Genomic DNA, 18,889 nt, shown 5'->3' with positions numbered 1-18,889 from the left:
TGCAGGTTGGCCCACGTGGTGTGTTGTTTACATCTTCCAGGAACATTGGAAGAAGGGAGGAGGGGGGGCATGAATTGTGAAACAGCTTTCCTGGATAGAGTTACGTTGCTCCGCATTAGGACAACAACAAACGCAGACTTGACATTAACGCAGAGAGAATGTGGAGCTGAATCCTCCTGGTGTTTCCTCTTGAACGGCTCTTTAAACAACGCGAGACTCCACCAGTATGTATTGATTTGGTTTTAGACTTGTCTTTTTGCTCTTTGTTCTCTCTGCAGGGTCCTCAAGTTCAAGTGTCGTCATCAACGCTGTAAAAAGCCTGAATGTAGCAGTTTGCATGCTTCTGAATCATAATAGCAATTGAGATAGTGTTTAATAATTGAATTTGTTTTAGTTTAACAAGTTGGATTTGGATAGAGCAACATGTTAAATATAGTATAAAACATCATTTTGTTACTGAGGGAAGCCACAATCTGAAGCTGAGAAATGCATATTCCCCAAAGTGACATTGTTGTTTTACTGAATATGTTGTACTGCTTTGTAAGTTTAAAAGTGTTGATGTTTTTTTTTTTTTTTTTTGTTGCAGATAAACACTAGAATGCCTCAGCTAGGAAGCCTGTTTGCACAGATTCATCTCAGCTCCAAAGCTTCAGAAAGTGCTCAAAGCCGAAGCCCACGTCAGGCACCAGCACTGCCTGACTTCATACAGCATGTCAGGTAAGCATTGTGTACAGTACCAATCATAAGTTTGGACACACCTTCTCATTCAATGGTTTTTCTTTATTTTTATTTTTATTTTTTTCTACATTGTAGATTAATATTGAAGACATCCAAACTATGAAGGAACACATATGGAATTATGTGGTAAACAGACAAATGCTCAACAAACCAGAATATGTTTTATATTTTTAGATTCTTCAAAGTAGTTGAATGAGAAGGTGTGTCCAAACTTTTGACTGGTACTGTATGTGTAAAGTTTGATTGATGAATATGTTTGTTTGAGTGATGTGTAAACTGAAGTTGTAGTGATGAACCCCACAGAGAATTTCCACCTCGCTCTGCAGTTCCCATTACGTCTACAGCATCTTTCAGCTTGTTGTTTTGGTTTTGCAGCCAACACTTTGCAGAGCTGAAAGGAGAATGAATACTAAAGTTACATTAGTATGATGTACAGAAACACAAATCCAAGTGAAAGCTAATGTTGCTTTGGGTCTGCTGGACATGCAAACACATTTGTAGCAAATTTATAATATGTAAATCTTGTTTGCAGCTTATTCCACTGCCCTCAAGTGGCCAATATTAAATCAATTTTGCATTTTATATTCTCTAGTCTTATTTATATGTACTTTTACTGTAGGAAACTCACCGGGATAAGAAAAGAAGACGTCTACAGCCATCTGCGTATCCGTGACCAGTTTCCGACCGCCAAAGATGACATCAACATTGTTATCCTCTCAGGTTGGTATCTAGGATAAAATGGCATTTCATGGAAAATCTGCGCAGTAAATCTATATAAGACAGATTTTTTGGGCGTATGATTCAATTGTACCTAAATGTTGGTGTTTAGCTTTTTTCCTGGTCTTTAAGGCCGACTTACTGCAGATATTTTCTTGTCATAGAAGGAGCAACACAGGTATTACTGATAACATTAACGATGGCTTCGTTCTACAGGTCCTTTTCACAGCAGCCTTTTTTGACATGCCATTGCAGAGTTAACACAGGTGTACTTAATACCATGAATCAAGGCCCTGTTGCATTAAGGTGGACCAGGGCCCTGTATGTGCATGCTGGCTCACTGGAATGGCTTCCACGCACTAAATAGAACCATAATTGATTTGATCTTTTACTCCTGTGTTTACCCTGCTATGACATGTCAAAATGGCTGCTGTGAAAGGGCCTATTAAAGTTTCCCTGCAAGCCATGACTGTGTGATTGTGAGCCAGCATGAGGAATACCAGCAAAATCAAACTAAAGGCGCTAAATGGAATTTAGTCATCCATAGTTTTAATATTTCCTACTGTGACATGTCAAAATGTCTTCATATTCCCATTACAGATTTGTTCTAAAGTGTTACAAAAGCAGCAATAGTGATCACAATATTATACATTCCCTTATGTATTTGAGGTATTACAATCCAATTATTTATAAATCAATAAAAAGTTTAGCAAATTAATTTACAGAAAATGTTTCATATCACAATACATAGCACTAGCATGATATAAAATTACCTTAGATGGAGGATTTCATCCATTTTCCCTTGAGGTCTTGAGGACAGAATTAGCGACAGTATCTTTGGTATTCCACTATTATTCTGTCTAATTAAACCTTCACTCATTTTTTCTTCTTTCACCTTAAAGGCCAGGGGATCTTCTGCATAGATGTAAAGACCTGGAGAGGCACTGTGTCCGCTCACAACCAGAACTGGCACGTTCAAGTGAAGGAAGAGGACCAAAACTTTACCAATACCTGCATTGAGCAGATTAAAGATCCCCTCAAAGCTATCATGGTAAAAAAAAAAGACACAATTAGCTGAAATGTTGAAATACCATCATGAAAACCTAAATGTCAAACTGTCTGGCACTCTTGTGTCCAGGGTCCAATCAGTTGTCCAGGCCATTGTTTCATCTGAACTCCAGCCGGGTGAAGAGATTCTGAGTCACCATAACAATTTATATGGAAATTTTAAAACACTACAACAGGGCTTCCCAAACTTCCCAAGTGCTTGCTCTTCATTTTGAAAGGCCATAATTATGTTCAGAAAAGGGGGCGAATGCAGGCAGGTGCCTAAACACAGCTGTCACCTTATGAGCCTCGGTCTGTCAGGAGTCATTCATTTCCATCTCTATAGATGCTCAGTTTGGACCGGGAGCATGATGGCAAACACACACTGCATTGTTTAAACAGTTCTGCTTGAATCAGAAGAATTAACTTAATTATTCTACACAAAGCAGATACAGATTCACCGTCTGGGCCAATTTAAATTTTTGTGTGGGTCCTTTTTTGGAAATTGAAAAGTGGACATCTGCATTTGTGTGTCTTTTAGGTCATGATATAATGCTGTGTGAATCTTAGCATGTGACAAAAAAATGATATATCTGGATAAAAAAAACTCCCTATGCTGAAATTATCAACCGATTCATTTATTTGTCTATTAATTTAATTATCTATGTTGGTTTGTTAGGAAAAACAAGCTATTTGAAGACCTACAGCCCCCTTTTCACTTTAGCCATTTTGACATGTCATAGGCTAAACACAGGTGTAATTAATAAAGTTAATTATGGGCCCATTCTATTTGGTGTGCCAGTCATTCCAGTGAACCAGCATTTACAATAGCAGGGCTATAATTAATGTTATTAATTACACCTGTGTTCATCCTGCAATGACATGTCAAAATGGCTGCTGTGAAAAATACTTTTTTACACATTTTCTTTAAAGTATACAAACGTACTTTTTCCAATAATACCAGCTTTGAATTTAACAAAATAATCAAAATTTCTCAAATGATTAAAGTTAAGCTTTGCCTAAAAATGACAGACTATAATCGGCACAGTTATCCTTTAATTCAAAGAAGAAGTAAACAAGAGTACAAATGTGACCAGACATTCAATACCAGCTGTCAGTTCTGATATTTCTTCATGTACAGACACATTTTGATTTGTTGCAAAAAGTATTGATTGTTATGGCCATGTTCAATGTTTCCTGATCTTTTCTATGATTATCCAAAACTATCTATCATTACTTGCATCCCTAAATTCTTCCCCTCTAGACCAAGACTGCAAACCTATGCAGCCACTTGAAGAGGAGTGGGGTGTCGGTGCCCCAAAGCCTCTTCTTCCCGAGGGTTATCTTCCTCTCTCCAGACTGCGAGCTGGATGAGGAGCTGAGGAAGACGAGGGAGCTGATCTCTCACGGCCAGATAGACGACTTCCTCAAATCTTTCAGGGAGGGCTACATGGCCTGGATATCAGATGCAATGACTCCATCCTGGCTCTCTGGTGAGCAGTTCTATAAAATATAAACATTAATACTTGGAGGGATTCAATTGATGTTCGGCTGAAGAAATCTGCAAGTGCACTTTCCAAATCAGCTTGTTTCAAAAGTAGAAAAAAATGGCACAGACTGCTGCAGTAGTGTAAAGAAAAGTTCATGTTTTCAATGCTAATCCACTTGTTTTTAAATGTTGTTTCTCTTGATTCTGGTGCAGTGGTCTGCCTTATTCTGTCTTGTTTCATAACTAGAAATTTGAAACAGCCAATGAGTTTTGAAAATGAGGTGCTGACCATGAATCGCAACGTCCCCAATTTGAATTTTTACTGAAGACCTTTGTTGGATGTCATCCCATCTCTCCCTCCCCTCATTTCCTATCATATCTCTCCTGTAGACTCTCTAAAAAATAAATTAAATGCCCCAAAAGTACTCAGAATATTATATTAATCTTACTGACCTTGCAAATGTTTTCACTAGTTTTAAGTCGATAAGAGGATTCAACAATTTGGCATGTTTGATATATTATTTTGAGAGTAATTAATTCTACCACCAAATGTGATTTAAATTTAGCAAAACATCTGACAGGAATGCTTCCAGGTTGCCTTTTTCTTAATGTTTTGTTTTTTTTGTCCTGCAGGTCGTCTGTCGTACAGGCAGATGGAGTCCGTGCGGGAAGTCCTGAGGAGTGTGGGGACGTGGGATCTGGTGAGGCTGCACTGTGGCGAGCAGCTGAAAGGAGACTTCCAGAGCTGCCAGTACATCGCTCTCAACCGACAGGAGACAGAAACGCTGGAGTTTTCCAGAGTCAAGACCCTGTCAGCTGATTCGCTGTGGGCCCTGCTGGGACACGCTCCTCAGGTCAGTCCACTCTGATGAACCTCCAAGACCAGAAGTATATTCTGTAAATGACAGTTTGAATGCTGCGTCAACGGCTCCAAATAATAATGTAAAGCAAAAAGGCCTTCATGAATGTGAGGACCAGCAGGTGGCAGTAGTAGTTTATGACTGTCTCACTCAGTTTTCAGGCATTCCCTTCTTGTTCTGGGAACTGGAAAAAACCCAGATTTGATTAAGGCTGAAGATGACGGAACATCACAGCAATTTTACAGTTATTTGAAAACAATTAGGGACATTTTTTTTTATTTATAAAAGTCAAGCTATTTCACTATGATCACACGATGAGTTGATTACATTACAATTTTGGTGAAGAGACATTCAATAAAAATAAAAAATCAGGTATTACAGTTTTTTAAATGTAATAATGATCAAGGTAATTACATGTTTGTTTGCTTAAAAGTGAAGCAATTAGACTAATAGTGGCATTTAAGAAAAAATCTACAATCTAGAAAAAGCTGAATGAGGCTTTCAGGAAAATAAATGTTTTTACTGTTTAAAAAACATGTTTAACACTCGTCCGTTCTCTCAGATCATTTCCAATTAACACTCCTAGAGTTAATTACTGCCTTAACTCTTCAGTTTATTATTGAGGTAAGTCACTCTGCCTGCCTGCAAGGTGCTCATTAGCTCACTTGATTAAATCAAGGCCATTGAACGGCCATTGAATGTGAATGAGCATCATTTGAGCTCATTCACATTCTCCGATCTGTTGATAATTATTGTTTATGTTTTTGGAAGATAATGATTTGGCTAATTGGTAAAATGTTGTCTCTCCAGGTGGCATGAACGGTGATCTTAACTGACAAGGTTGAATGAATGCAAGTGTTGCCAGTAGTTGATGATTTTTACACAAAATGATAGTCGTTTTTGGTGATTTTTTTTTTACCTGAAATCATTCACAACCATTGAATTTCTGTTGCTTGTGTGGGGGTGCTTCAGTTCTGCTTGTTAGAGAAATTAGTTGAATGAAGTAATTGTCACACAGAGAATGGTCAGAGCTCTTTAGGTCCAGTGGGTACGACCCCTTGGCCAGCATCCATTACGGATTTCACAGCCACCCTCAGTCCAGGGTTTTCCTTTCAGACTCCACTAAGACTTTAGTTCACACCCCCACCCCAAACATACAGACTGTATGTACTCTCGCCTCCAGCTGCTGTGTATTTGATACATGACCCAACAATCATTAGACAGTCTCCAGCGGGCCCTTTTCTTGCCCAGGGGGACACACACGGTGACAACAAAATATATTATTTTCAAAGATATATTTGTAAATGGAGGGAGTGTGAGGCGAACCCCCGCCCCATACATCACAAAGAAATGTGACCTAGAGAATATATGTTAAATATTCTGTTACCCCAATTAGCATGTTCAAATATAATAAACAGGGGCATATATTTGTTTTCCGTTATCAGATTCCAAGCATTTAGCTGAAGAAATAGATTTTGCCACTGGATTCGTACGAAACTTAACATTTGCTCTTTTGGACTCAATGACTGTGTCACCCACTCTTTAGACAAAAAAAACAAGTGGCTCGTGTGCAGCAGCTGCGAGGGGAATCTTGGGGGGTGGCAAAGAAACCTGATAGCTCCCTCAGGCGTATTTTCAGAGCCCAGAAATAATGCATGCTTTTGATTTTGTTACTTGTAAATACACCAGATAGAAGATCTGCGACGTGAGCCACGGTTTCACTCAGGCATCTGTTTGGTTGTAAGAGGTGGCACCAGATGCATCCACAAAGCCACCACGGAGGCACTAGGTGTGTTTTCTGGGGGCTCAGTCGATTACTCTGCGGAGAATGGGATGTCTACATGTCGCCAAAGTGGAGAATGATTGAGTAGAGTGGCTGTAATTTATTAATTATGGTCTATATTCTTAGACCACGGGTCTGGCTTCATTCAATTTGTATGGATTGAGGGGTAATTACGTTGGGTGTGTGCACGTGTGTGTGTGTCTGTCTGTGTGTGTGTGTGTGTTAGGGAGAATGAGAAAGAGCTAAAGATCTATTCATGTCATAATTTTAAGTGTAGGTTACTTATATTGTTCATCTTCATGTCGTCCCCTCTTCTGAAATTTGACGGTTTCATGACTTCTTTACACCAGTTTATATAATCCAGTTTATTGAGGAGGAGTAGAAATGGAGCCCCCTGTGTTTCAAAAAAGTCTCCTTACTCTCGGTCAGCATATAGAGTGTCTAGTAATTGCATAGCTGAGAAACAACAATTGAGTTCCTACGAGCGTAACTTGACTACTCCACCATGTCAGCTGATTAATAGAAGAAAAGCCATCAGGCGAAGGGCTGCAAACTCACTGACAACATCTCGGCTAACAAATGATCAGACTTCGGTTACCGTGGCTACATCTCGTCTTTCTGACTGCCTACAGATTCCGTACAGATGTAGCTTGTTAATTTAACTCCGAGCTGACATTCCTCTCTGTTTGGCCATCTCCCAGGCAGCACGCGTCACAGGCCTGTAATGGACAGTCTACCGTGTGCCCGGTGCTTAGCACAGAAAAGGCAGAGAGGGGAGACATCAACTGCTTTGTGATGATAATGAATGGAGGCACACAAAAGGCCAGGAGCTGGCCATTTACAAAGCCTGCAAATTCTGCTGTCTAAATAGATAATATTGGCAGCCGTTGTAGCTTTTTGGTTTCTTTTTATGTAGAGAAAAAAAAGTATTTAGCCATTAAAAGAAAATACATGCAGCACCCATTTCTAGTACAAAGCATTTGTAATAATCATTCACATATATGGCAGAATCCTTTGTATGCTGTATAAAATGTTATTTGCTAAAAAAAAATTACTATATGACCAGGCAGTGCCTGTAATTTCTCCAAAAGCCTTTGTACTTGTGAGTGGATGCTGTTGGACCACAGAAGCAACACAGACATATGTATTTTCAGTTACCAGACTAGACCAAGAAAAAATACTTAAAGCTGTTTCCCCGAGTGAGTGCACTTTTTTAGATTGTCAGTCCTGTATTGTTCAGAGTTCATCGGGTTCATCAAGAACCCAACTGGTGGAAGAATGATTTCTGTACTTACGAAAAGAGTTCTGAAGATTTCCCCAGAAATAAAAGATCTCTTAGTTGCTTATTTCAACAAACATGAAAATTGTAGGGAAATTACCAGGACTTTCAGATTTCTGTAATTGCAGCATCGCTCTTGAAAAGGAAACTGGAATTGGAAATAATTTTCACCAGAGTGTGTGTAGGAAGCTACAGAGGAAAGCTAACCATGCAATTACACATGAGAAGGGTGCTGCAGATTCACAAGTGTCTGTAATGAACTAGTGAAGACACCAGCACTTATACAGTGGAAGGCAATGATGAAAGCTGCCTTGTAATAGCGTGTGATTAAACTTGGTAAAAATCTATTTTTTCACTCGAGCACTATGCCACAGTGAAGAGTCCCGTGGAGAGATTCTGCATCTGCCAATTTGAAGATGACTCAATGTGTTTCCTCCAAATTCATCACCCAGGCATGTAATACCAGTCATGTTTGAGGGCTCTTCAAGCGCTCTTTTGTTAATTAAGTTAAACATCAACCAGTAGAGTTCATGTTTAACACATCACTACTTAACACAGGTGGAGATTGAGTTGCAGTAAATTTGAATACATGTTTAAAATAAAGCTCCAAGCCATTAATATTCATTACAAAATAATTTCTTTGAATGTGGAATGAGCTGTGGTTTTGCAAGACAGTACAGTACAGGTAATACTATCTGTGATACCCATAAATATTGAACTGAGAAGACAGTACAATGACATAAAATAGTAAAGGATACTTATTTTATAACATTGTACTGTATATCAAGATAAAAAATGATGATAAATATCTCATCCTTTTTTAATAGATATATACCCCCTTGTTAAACGTGAGAATTAGATGCCTCTCTTTGTCATATATGACAGTAAAAAAATACTGTAAAATATCTCATCCTTTTTTGACTATTAGTCAGACAAAACATGCAGTTTGATGACATCACTTTGGTCCCATCAAGGAAACTCATCAGCATTTTCAATATTTTATGACTTTTTATAGACTAAATGATTAATTAAGAAAATAATGTGCAGATTAACTGGTAATGAAATATTCGTTAGTTGCAAACGTGATGATATGATCATAGCCTACTAATATGGCTCCACTGGAGCTCAATAAAGGCTAATGTTTAATTATTGCCCAGACCTTTGCTATGATATATATAATAAGACCAAGAGGCTTAATACAAGATTTCTTTCCTATTAATGATTCTCTGACATCATCCAATTTAGCATCAAAAGCTAGATTTAGTATCTTATGGAGACTTTTCTTTGGTCACTGGCCAAGATGTTAATTTTAACTCGGGAAACTCAGCTTTTTGTTTTGGGGATTCAGGATATTACAGTGGTCCCCACAGTATAGGCTGTAAGATATGATCAATAGGGATTCATGAATAATGAAGAGGCCGAGTGGAGCAGAGACACTTAATTACAGTTTCAAAAGCCATTCTCGTTAATTGAGGAGAATAAAGGTGGTGAAGTGGACTGAACGGCAACATTTTTATCTCTGGCTTTCTTTATTTTATTAGAATTAAACAGAAAGACTCTCTGTGACATCTAAAAAAAACGCCAGCTGGTAATTGGCAAGTTCTTACTGTTTTCTCACATTGATGCATTTCTATGATCGACATTTTAGTATCATAGTTTATTTTGCGTGCACAGTCCATTTCCTCCGACCACCTGTGAGCAGACTATCGTTCTTTTAATGTGAAGGCTAATGTGCTGCATATCCAGACAGTGTGCGGCCGCTGTGTGTGCAGCAGATACAGTATGTAATTGACAGCCCTGCCATCTGTTACAGTTATGTGAAATTATGGATAAACTAGTTAACAGACACTTTGGCCCATTGTCTGTTGTTTTGATAATCACCCTTAATAACGGACGGCATCAATATGGTCTTTAAACCTGATTTGGGAGTTAATGGAGTCAGATGGGGCAGTCAGTGTATGCTCTGGGGGTAATGCTGTTAGAGATGTTTGTAAAGAGCAAATTAAATCAGTCATAGATTTTGCCCTCTCAAGTCAGCCAGACAACCAGACCCATTGAGGAGGAAAAAGGAGGGGGATTCATATTTTAACCTCTTGCAGAAAATGCACTTATGTGGATGGAAATAAAGTCCGAGCTGGGTGAATGGATGTAAATGGCTATTGCCGACAGTCTAATGGCTTCCTGTTAGCTGAGGCAGGTTGGTTGGAAGCAGAAACGTCGCTATTCAGAACTTAACCAGCCATGATTTTGTTGCGTTTATGACTTTAGACCAATGTATTTATTGATGTAGTCGGTTATGTCACCACAACAAAAGTTTAGGCATTTTAATGGATGGTAAACATCTGGAGCTGAATTATGATGTTTGAGTATTTCATGCAGGAAGTATTTTAGTGATTCTCTAAACAAGACGTTATTGGACTGATGTATTTCTGGGGATTAATTTACTTTCTTTAAGTGCCGAAATGCTTCCTGGATAAATAAAAAATTGGTTGACAGAAAACTATTTGACAACAATATTGATTGCCAATTAACCAGTACATTTTTTTTATCAAGGAAAGGCTGTAACTAATATTCACTGGTTGCGGGGATCATAAAAGTGAGAATTTCATGCTTTTCTCTGTCTTAAATCAATGTAAAATAAATACCTGCTGCTTTTGAACTCATGGTTGGTCAAAACAAGCAATTTGAAGATTGTGATTCTTTTTTTACTAAGCATTCAGTTAATTAAAAAAATGATCTTCAGATGATTTGATAAGAAACAGCCTCTTATCAATTTATCAGGTTGTAGTTCAAAGATTTGTTCTTTGCACTGATGCATGAGTTATAAATTATAAAGTCATAAATCATATTGAATTGAAAAAAACAAACATCTTTCTTGAATTGCATTGCCCAAACTTGAAAAAATCAATCTTGATCTAATTGCTTAGCGATTCACACCTCTCTCAGCAGGTTGTTAATTTATTCACACAGAGAGCCAAAACACACAGTGTTTACCTAATCGCCTCATTAAATACAACCAAAAGCACCACCACTTTTGGTTCGCATTTGGCACATTGACAAACATGTTTGCTGCACCAGAGGTGTGTTACTCAGTGTTGCTCCCCATCTGTGTCTGGTGAGACACGGCGTGGAACAAAGAGCCCGTCGTCTGAAGCCGGTGTGGCGTTACGCTCACTCAGAGTTCACCTGAAACACTGCACCCATGGCTCCAGGTAACGGCCCCCGCTGACTGATACCCCGCTGGGATACCTTGACTTTATCAGGAGAGGAATCTGAACTTTGTGAATGGCAATACACGCAGGTGGTGACACGTCCCTACCCAATTACACGTATTATTCACGTTCGTCAGACCTGTCAGACCTATAATCGCAAATGATCGCGTTTATACCTAAACAATTAGATCTTTGGGAAGTCGCAATACAAAGTCAGTGATGCAAGTTTATTGCTTTTATTTTCAGTTAAAATAAGTCATTTGGGATTTCTGACATTAAATTGGTTGAAAATATGTGCTGTGAACATCCCAGCAGGTAGAAGATAAGCAAATCAGTGGGATCCCTATCAGATGTTTGTTAGAAGTTGTGAATGAGCCGTCGTCTTGAGTTTAAGAGGGTAAAAGGTGAACAGTGAACCAGAGGCAGGATTTATGACTGTTAGCAGACGGTAAATAAGAAGTCGGAGTTTGTCTCGTTGAAATGTGAGGAGTGATGTCATTCACACCACTCCCCCGACAACGAAAGTGAGAGGCGGATCAGGGGTAGACTCCGTTAGGTGAGCTCTTAGCCCTTTGTGTGACACCCAACCTTAGCCCCAAGGGTCCTGTCCTCACCATTAAGTGTTAAACACACACACATGCAGGCCTGTCTGTGCTTGAAATACTAATGATTTGCATACATCTCTAGAGAATTCACAGTTTAAAGAGAGACATTATTTTTAGCAATTATGGATATATTGTCTGGTCGATGGATGTGAAGCTGTGACATGCTACATTTAACTGTAGGTTGTACTTTGAATAATATATACATATATATATTTATTTTTTACACTCTGTTCTGCTACTGTAATTTACAGTATTGCATTTACCCTCAGACACTTCAAGTGGCTGAGAGGTTAACATGCAGTGACAGTTACTGTACCTGACAACCCCATCTCTTCTGAACAACACCTGGCAGGCAGGTTGTCTAGACCACACAGAACTCTCCTCTTTGAGCTTTTGCCAAAGACGGCTGCATACTTCCTTCCTGTATGTGCACAACACGATCAATGCAGCAGTTAATTAAACCTGTTTTGGTTCTTTTGATTTCAAATTATACAGTGCTTACCTGTAGCGTTTCTGATTAACCTTCTATGTTTTGGTTAAAACATCTTAACTTTGATCCATAGATGTTTTATTTTGTGGTTCACAGGGAATATGTTGGTATAGGATACGTTCAATTAAGCCCGAATGATTCTCTGTCTCCTGCAAATATTATTGGTACATTCCCAATAATAATGATAATAATTATATACATATATATATAACAATAATATATCATATTTTTGAAAAGCATCCAAAAACATTTTTTTCGATTTCCACATCATTTTTCTAATAAAAGGTTTCCAGATTGTTGTAGGTCAGTGTGATTAGGAGTTATTTACACATTTCTGCAAACTGTAACTACTACTAAGTGCATCTTGCAATTGTAACCAAATAAGATGTCATATGCTCATATCAACTCGAAATAATCATACAATTTGATTACATTCTGGCCCTTGGCCCTTGCCCCAGAAAAGGGACCAATTTATATGGGTATTAATTCAATTCATCCTCAATTTATCCTTGTACAAAAACATAATATTCTCAGACAGGATTTAGGTGTCCTCCAAAGATGAGAAGTGTGCCACCAGCCAATCAGCATGACTGTTTCTATGCATATTCCATAGCAGATCAGGATCTAGATGTAGATTTCAGAACATTTTCTTTAATTAAAATAACATTTAGCGGATTGTTCAACCTTTATGGAGGCAAATGCTTATCGGATGTGTTCCCACATAGGCAGTATGCGTGTTTCATAGCCTCTCGTGCTGTTCTTGCTATGTGAAGTGAATATTTTTTCTTCTTCTGTCCATGTTTGACTATGATACAAAAACAGTATTTTGTCTGTGCCACAAAGATGGAAGTACTCAACTTTATCTCCATTAAATGAGTTAATTGCAGATGACCAACTATTAGGTGTGGCTGTGATTTGTTAGAATAATTCCTCTGTGACGTCTTTGTGTTGGTTTATGCGCCTGTCTGCCACCAGCTGTCATGTAGCTATTTTTTCATGCATCCTAAATTAATAGACACTCATACTGAAGTGTCTGATGCTATTGTAATACAAGCCATGTGGCATCCGGCCATGGCTCCATGGCTGCAATATAAGAAACAATTGTTCAGTATTTTTCTTGCTTTCTCCCTGTTTTAATGCGCAGTAATAAGCAAGTAAATGGTTGAAAGATGTGTCTCTGAAATGGCAGTGGCCTTTGTTGCAGATAATTAGGTTAGCAGCAAGAGTGTGCAGGTGTTGAGGGTGTGCTGTGTGCTCGTGTTGTGTTATCGACTTGCTCATATTCGTAGGCCGTCAGGGGTGTCGCACTTCCCATCAGCCCCAAAGCTCACCAACCTCTTCACTATTAAAATGATCACTTTCAATAGCAGACAAAGGAAAGAGGGAACATATCTAGTGCAGGGTATTCTCCCCACCTCTAATGCTTATCTGCCTTTTGATGTCGGCGTAATAAAAGGCCTATTGGGCTTCCACAATGACCTGCAAAATGGACAAGGGCCGATATACTGTGCTCTGACTGTCGCTACCATTAACTAAAAGGCCCAGACATTATGGAGAGCCGGGGATGAAAGAACATGGAGAAAAAAAATAGTAATTGAAAAATTGCCTAATGCTAAAGTGAAAGAAAATGGAACTGTGAAAAGGCACTGTAATATTCTGTTATCCCCTGTAAATGCAGCCAAACAAGAGATTCAGCGAGGCATTCTTTTTGAAATGGATGTGGTTCAATTATCTGCATGTCTAAATCTAGTTAAGGCTTCTATTGTCAGGCTCAAACATAACAGGCAGTATTGATGTAATGTTAAAGCGTATTATGGCCTACAACCTATATAAAATCAAGAGAGGTGTGACTCCATTCAAGATGTGGAGGGGGATTAAAAAAGCTCACAGTGAGAACAAGGTTGATTTAATATGTATTCTGTTTCAGAATCACAGTTCCAAAAGAGAGAATCTTAAAGCAAGGTTGTGAAAAATATTACATTTTTACATTAATTTCAGTGGATGACTAATTGTTTCCTAAGAGGGATCTTTGTGCAAGAATTATCTTCCAATAAAAGGAGAAGTGATTTGTTTTACCCTGTAATACATTTGGTAGAAAACTACAAACATGTTCAAACTGGAATGGACCCCCAAATAAATAAGTATGATGTATCAGAAAAATAATTAAAAATTGATTATGTAAGTCACAAAAGTAATCAGCAATTGTTTTGCTTATCATTTGAATCATTTTCTTAAAAGAAAAAGGTAAAAAAAAATAGGCTTATCATAGGCAGACTGATACTGGTTAAAAAGTCAATGTTGTTCATTTCTATTTCATTTCAAATAACTTGATTTCATCTCATAAACGGTAATCATCAATAAATGTGTTTTAAAAATGTATACGTTTATCAAATTTAGTCATGTGATGTCATGGATGGCTCGCCATCTCTTATCTGCAAATCATCAAATCAATGCATTATGGGTCAAAATGGACCTCAAGTTTGACAGACGTTTTTATTTTACCCATTATTAAAGCCTGTCCATGATCCAAGAAGCCACAATCAATATCTTTATTCTGATCTTCAGTCTACAAGCCCACAGACAAAGCAACAGCTTGTCCATGTAGAGGTCAAATGTGAAAGTCATGAGCGTCTGCTTAGCTCCAGGCAGAGGTCAGGAGGTCTCAGTCAGGGTCTTGACCCCAGCACAGGCCCTGAATATCCAACAGCACCCTGTTTTTAAGCCGCTTCTGTATAACAATTCACTTTATAATCTTAATTATCTGTATTACTTCTCTCTGTCCTTTCCTGCAGGTAACAGTTAAAATGTACAAGCGTGGATCGCAGGGCTGGCTTGGGAAATCCCTGATCGCCACGACCACCATCCCCTCCAACACTGCTGTGATCTTCAGGATCAGCGGGGAGGAAGCAGATGCCAAAATCCCAGCATACACCATTCACAGCATCACACTCAGTAACTGACAGTGTGTGTCACTCAATAGTGGATAGCCATCCTTCCTCTACCCGCAGAGCCACGGGGAGAGGAATCATTTTTAATTACAAGTATGCAGACGCAAAAAAAGAACTCTTAATATAGCTTTAACCTCCTCACGTTTTTTCCGAGTGCCTTTTACTATGCAGTTTTTGTAATTTGTCATATTGTGCTAAAAACACAAGTTCTGAATGTCTTTAAGTGAGCGTTTATTGAAAAAAAAGACAAGAAAAGCAAAAAGCCAGATTGGCAATTTCCCTGATTCTGCGATGCTCAATATTATGTTAATGAAAATGGTTTCACACAATTAGCCTGATTAACGTTCTCTTGTTTTGAATCTCTAGGGCTGGCCCACACTTTACACTAGCCATTAATGCATCATTATGCTAGCTGATTGTGTCACATCAGTTCAGCATTGAAGTGTTTAATGTGTTAATTGTGGCGGTTAAAAGCTGGTGGCCTCTAGTAGTGCGATTACTGGCTCTGTGGGTTTAATGGGCAGTGATTTACGGTCTGTTTAGAAAGTGTAACTGTAAGGTGCTTTATTAATATGCTCCACCACACCGGGAGATCATAACATATTCAAGAGCGCACAGGCGCAGCCACCCTTACCATTCATAACTGTGTCAGAGTCACTTTCAATCAGTTGCCAGGCTTACACAGCTGCGCTAACAGCTAGCAATTGTATTTGCTTTGCCTGGTAGCCTCCAAAATGAAGTTATTTCCATCGAGATATCAGTGCCTTTAGCTAATGCAATAGAAGGAGCTCTCTGTGTTGATGGTATCTCTTTGCATGGCATCTCTCTACCTGAAACATCATTACACTGTACTCAAGCTACTCACTTTTTTCAAATGTCTGTTTACTGTTTTACCTGAGGGACAGATTGCACAAACAGCATTGTTCCGTTTCTTCTCATTTTTAAGACTTGTTTTTTAGATATTGGTCAACATTGCTTGAATGTGAAAGTGTTCTGATGAATTTATTGTCTTTGCATATTCAAACTTAAGTACAAAAGAAGGTCCTCAGGAACTATTTTCTCCACATCACTTTATAAACAATATTGACAATATCAGACGATCTGGGATGCGAAGGGTTTTGAGACGTTACTGTATACAATTCTGAGTGGTGGGTGCATGCATGTTAATATGAATGTTTAGCCATTTGTTTTTTAACTTCAAGCACTTTCACTATCAAGCCAACTTGATTGTTTACCATACTCTTGAGTTAATTTGTTTAAAGCATGGTTGTCATGGTATCCTCAAGGGTTTTTATGTTTACATGTATTTGTACTCTGGTGTCATAATAAAAAATATTTGATGATTTAATACTCCTTATTCAAAGTCACTTGTCACTACCGGGCCAGGAGGTTTCTTCAAAGCTTAATTTGAGAGATGGGGGGCATCCATCAACAGCTCACTTTGCTCTTTGAAAGCAAGCAGCACGTCTCCAGAGCTGTAAAAGTCTGGATATTAAGAATGGATGACTGGCCATGGGGACAAAGCAGGCTCTGTTGGGCAGAGTGCTGGCGAGAGGGAGGGGAAGCAGAGCGGAAATGGACATGGAGATCAGACCAGAACGTAGTGCAACAAGGTAACAAGGTAAAGTGATCCCAGGCTGCAATTCCTCTGGAAACGGAATCAATGAGGGTTCTGTTAAAAATGGAAATCCTCCCGGATAACGAGTTTAGGTGAATCTATAGCACAATAGAATCAGCTGTAAATATGTTTTCCTTTGCAGTAAACATGTGCGTCATGTATTCTAAAGCTGTTCAAACCATCTGTAAGTTACATGTTTTGACGTATAGACAGACTATAGCTGGTACATCCAGGAAGTGATGAAGTAAAAGTCTTGACCCTTGCAATGAGACCAGGTGTCCAACTTTGACCTCTTGTTGTTTGGCACGGTCCACAGGGTTGTCAGGTCAGGTGACCGGTTTGACCTTTCCTTTGTACAGGACATGCAACTGTAGAGCAGCCTGGACATAAAGGACAGATCCCTCTCAAATGACATATGCAAAAGAACGAGCAACTGTCTCAACTAGAAGCCATTTAGTTAGAAATCCTGCACCACAGTGCTGCATTCATACAGGTCAGTGCTCGAGGACATAACTGTTTCTCTCAAAAATGGTTTGAAACACTTCCTTTCACCTGCTTGAACGCAGATGCAGTCTGCTTAGAAACAGTTTGACCGTATTATGTGAAACCCCATCTTGTGAAATTTTGCTTCTTCAGCTTGACTAGCTCAAAGGTTTTGATCAGACAGAGGTCAAAACACTCTTTTTAACTGTAATATTTTCTGAGATGCAAGCCTGTTTCATCTGTAGAGGGCCCTAGAGATGAGATTGTGTTGTACTGAGAGTCTAACCCCACAGGAGAAGCTGTGTTTACTGTAAGTGGGGGAACGGTTATGGATGACTCTTGGCTCTGATTGTGCCCTTACATAAACACAATGTGAACAGTAGAATGCACTGGAACTGTAAGTGCATTAATATTTAGCAGATAACAATCACTTTGCATCCCTTATCTTCCTGTAATCACAGCAGCTATCACGGCTTCAAGTTTTACAAAAATATTTCACCTTAATAGAACGTCGACACCATTATTGGTATCTAGCCATACAGATATCTTTGGTTTAAGCATAGAAATAGGAGCTGTCCAGACATTTAACTGCTCTATGTGGTCATTTACTAGCTAACTAGCCAGCTGTCCGCTAGTTAGTGAATTAACAAGCTAGCTAGCTAGTTCTTACCATCTTAGTTTTTTGTCATTAGCATACTAACATTTGTTAGTTGACACTAACACAAAGTACAGCTGAGGCTGATGGTAATATCATTACTGCAGGTAATTAATAATAAACCAAACAGAGAGATTTACAAATCATCTTAAAATATGAAGGAGACACGAAGGTCCCTACGAATGTAGAAATTCATCCAATAGTAGTCAAGACATCTCACAAAAGAAAAACCACAATTTGGGTGCTGCCAAAGAAATAGTCAGGGGACCACCAAAAGCATTAGGATAGGCTACATCATCTGTGCACCATAAATATCTGTACCAAATTGCTTGTCGATACAATATCAGTTGAGATATTTCAAACTGGACCAAAGTGGTGGACTAAAAACTCAACAGCTACAATCTCTCCAGAAACAATGCCACAGGTTACTGTTTAAGTCAAGACCTTGCTGTCAACAGTTTTCACTCTAACTACTTTATAATAAATAAAGTTTCAATAAAAACTGTTGACACAACAACAGTTCCCGAGCTGGGGGTCAGGACACTGCTTATTTTTGTAAAAAACTCACATTTAACTTATTCAGTCTTCTAAAAGTGTTTCAAATGAAACAAACTGAGATGGGAAAACTAGTATATTATGCTCACAGCTTATGCAACCTGTGATAAAGGGTTTACATGGCTTAACATTAGGGGTCAAACGCAAAACAGGTTGGGAAAAAAACAATTGTACAACATTGTTACAGCTGTATAAACTGGTGTGAACATGTAACAGGATCTGTGACAAAAAATACATACAGTGACTGAAATACACCTGAAAAAGCAAATAATCTGATAGACCTTTCTGGGCACTATGAATTCATATAAAGCTGATGAATCAGAGGGTTAAGAGTGCTTATGAAGAAAAAAAAAGCACCGATGTAACATAGTGAACATTTTTTAAATGCACTTCATGACAGGATAAAGTGT

The 18,889-nt window shown here is 38.6% G+C and overlaps 1 protein-coding gene across 1 annotated transcript; it reads left to right on the top strand.

Annotated features, from left to right (window-relative positions):
- On the top strand, nt 1-16,432 carry si:zfos-911d5.4 (uncharacterized). The gene is made up of 7 exons (XM_054599322.1): nt 1-224; nt 587-717; nt 1,358-1,458; nt 2,358-2,506; nt 3,767-3,995; nt 4,625-4,845; nt 15,013-16,432. Exons 2-7 carry the CDS (start codon nt 599-601, stop codon nt 15,178-15,180), a joined length of 987 nt encoding a protein of 328 aa, XP_054455297.1. The 5' UTR covers nt 1-224; nt 587-598; the 3' UTR covers nt 15,181-16,432.
- Nucleotides 16,433-18,889: the final 2,457 nt, after the last annotated feature.

Source organism: Anoplopoma fimbria, chromosome 5 (assembly GCF_027596085.1).
Source record: "Anoplopoma fimbria isolate UVic2021 breed Golden Eagle Sablefish chromosome 5, Afim_UVic_2022, whole genome shotgun sequence".
In the NCBI taxonomy this organism is placed as follows: Eukaryota; Metazoa; Chordata; class Actinopteri; order Perciformes; family Anoplopomatidae; genus Anoplopoma; species Anoplopoma fimbria.
This window is presented reverse-complemented; position numbering and strand designations above follow the sequence as displayed.